Below are 2,027 nucleotides of genomic sequence, written 5' to 3' on the forward strand. Positions count from 1 at the left end.
ATAACAGGGATTCAATATCAGAAATTTATTTGAGAACATCTATAATAAACAGAATGAATAAACAGTGTGAACTCTTTCTAAATAATTAAATTTGCAAAAAGAATAAAATGTGTGCAAATCCCCATATATAGACTTCTTTTTTCTTCTTTTTCAGTTTTTCTTTTCTCCCAATAAAATTAGTTTTCTTCAAAGGCCAAAACACAAATTAAAAGATGAATCTTACCTTTATAGAAGCTGAATGGTATCCTGTTTCGAAACAACATCCTAAAGACAACTTTAGAGCCCAATATATCTCTACACAAACCCATATTTCTATTTTTATAACTAAAAATCAAATAACAATCTTGGGAACAGAAGTTACAAACACAAAACCATACTTCTACATTCATAACCAACAATCAAATTACATACTTTTGAAAATAAAATACAAAGTTTGAACTTCTAGACCTACTGTGTAGGTTTCAGATGGGGAACAGTAAAGAGGGAAGTGGCCATATATAGCCATATTACCTTCTCCTGTGTCTCCATCCAAAGTCCAAACCGATACAATCATAATAAATACATTCATACAATCGAAACATAAAAACAAACCTTTTTTTTTAAAGCATGAAATATATATAAAATATCACACCCTTTCCACTTTCTGAATCCGAAGCATAAAACAACCCTACGACTAGATTCAGTAATCGAAACCATCACCATCATCATCACCATAACCATCATCAAACAAATTATCAGTGATAGGACGATTCTGATACCTGCCAAAAGCCCGCGCAGGTGGGTACCCACCATAAGCATGAGCAGGTGGGTATCCACCATAAGGATAAGCAGGTGGAGGTGGATATCCACCGCCATAAATAGGTGCAGGTGGGTACACACTGCCATAAGGTGGAGGTGGATATCCGCCATAAGCCGGCATAGGTGGGTACCCACCATAAGGTGGAGGTGGATATCCGCCATAAGCCGGCGCAGGTGGGTACCCACCATAAGCAAGAGCAGGTGGAGGTGGATATCCGCCATAAGCCGGTTCAGGTGGAGGTGGAGGTGGATTTCTGCCATGAGCCGGGTCAGGTGGGTGACCAGGTCTTTTTGGGTCAGCCATCAAGTCCAGTTGAATATTTAGATCAAAGAAAACTTAAAAGATGAAAAGATGCGATGGAAATGGAGGAGGAGGTGTTTTTGTGATCAAATGAATTCAAGAAATCGTTGGAATTGGTTGGGTGAGAGCTCTGATGGAGGGCTTTGGATATTTATACAAGTTACTGTAACATGCAGTGGCTTCTTGTGACTTGTGATACTCTGAGAACTAAACCGCAGCTACCTTTGTGCCGCCGTCGCTATTGCGTGTCATCTTTCTATAGGCTAAAAACGCTGGTTAAAAATGAATCTTAGTATTGTCACTTCATTTTGAATGAGCCCACCCCATTCACAACGCAAAACACAAATAGGGTGAAACTTCTAGTATTGATAGATACACATAGTATTATCACTTCATTTTGAATGAGCCCACCCCATTCACTACGCAAAACACAAATAGGGTGAAACTTCTAGTATTGATAGAGTACTTTTTGGTTTGCATTACTTATTTGTGGGTCCATAATTCACGCCCAAGGTTGAAGCTAATTTTTTTTTTCTACACACACATATAATCATACTTAAACATGATTCTTACATTATTTATTAAATAATATGTATAATTTTTTTCTTACATAAGAAAATTCCATAAAGTCAAGTTTTATATAATTATGTGTAACTATCCCTTAAATATTTTTTTAAGTCTTAAATTAAGGGTTTTTTATTAAATAAATTAAAGATTGCAATAAAGATTATTTTTATATGCTTTAATATATACAATGTATTATAAGATAAATATGAAAATAATAAAACCAATGGAAAACTTTTGTTTTGTTCAATTATGGATGACACAATAGAAAGTGTCACAAACTTTTAATCATAAGAATCATAGCATATTTTCTTCTAAAATACGAAAAGGTGTCCATTCATTCCTATATTACTGACTCTCTAAA

General features: G+C 35.1%; 1 protein-coding gene across 1 annotated transcript; it reads right to left on the reverse strand.

Moving 5' to 3' along the window:
* Nucleotides 1-679: 679 nt before the first annotated feature.
* LOC111984955 (formin-like protein 20) lies at nt 680-1,102 on the reverse strand. The gene has a single exon (XM_024016572.1). The coding sequence runs from the start codon at nt 1,100-1,102 to the stop codon at nt 680-682; it is 423 nt and encodes a 140-aa protein (XP_023872340.1).
* Nucleotides 1,103-2,027: the final 925 nt, after the last annotated feature.

This window comes from Quercus suber, unplaced genomic scaffold (genome assembly GCF_002906115.3).
Source record: "Quercus suber isolate HL8 unplaced genomic scaffold, Cork oak 2.0 scaffold_52, whole genome shotgun sequence".
Taxonomy (NCBI): domain Eukaryota; kingdom Viridiplantae; phylum Streptophyta; class Magnoliopsida; order Fagales; family Fagaceae; genus Quercus; species Quercus suber.

Bases quoted from the DNA above. Each gene is read 5' to 3' on its own strand.
- LOC111984955 (XM_024016572.1), bottom strand. From the start codon at position 1,102: ATGGCTGACCCAAAAAGACCTGGTCACCCACCTGACCCGGCTCATGGC.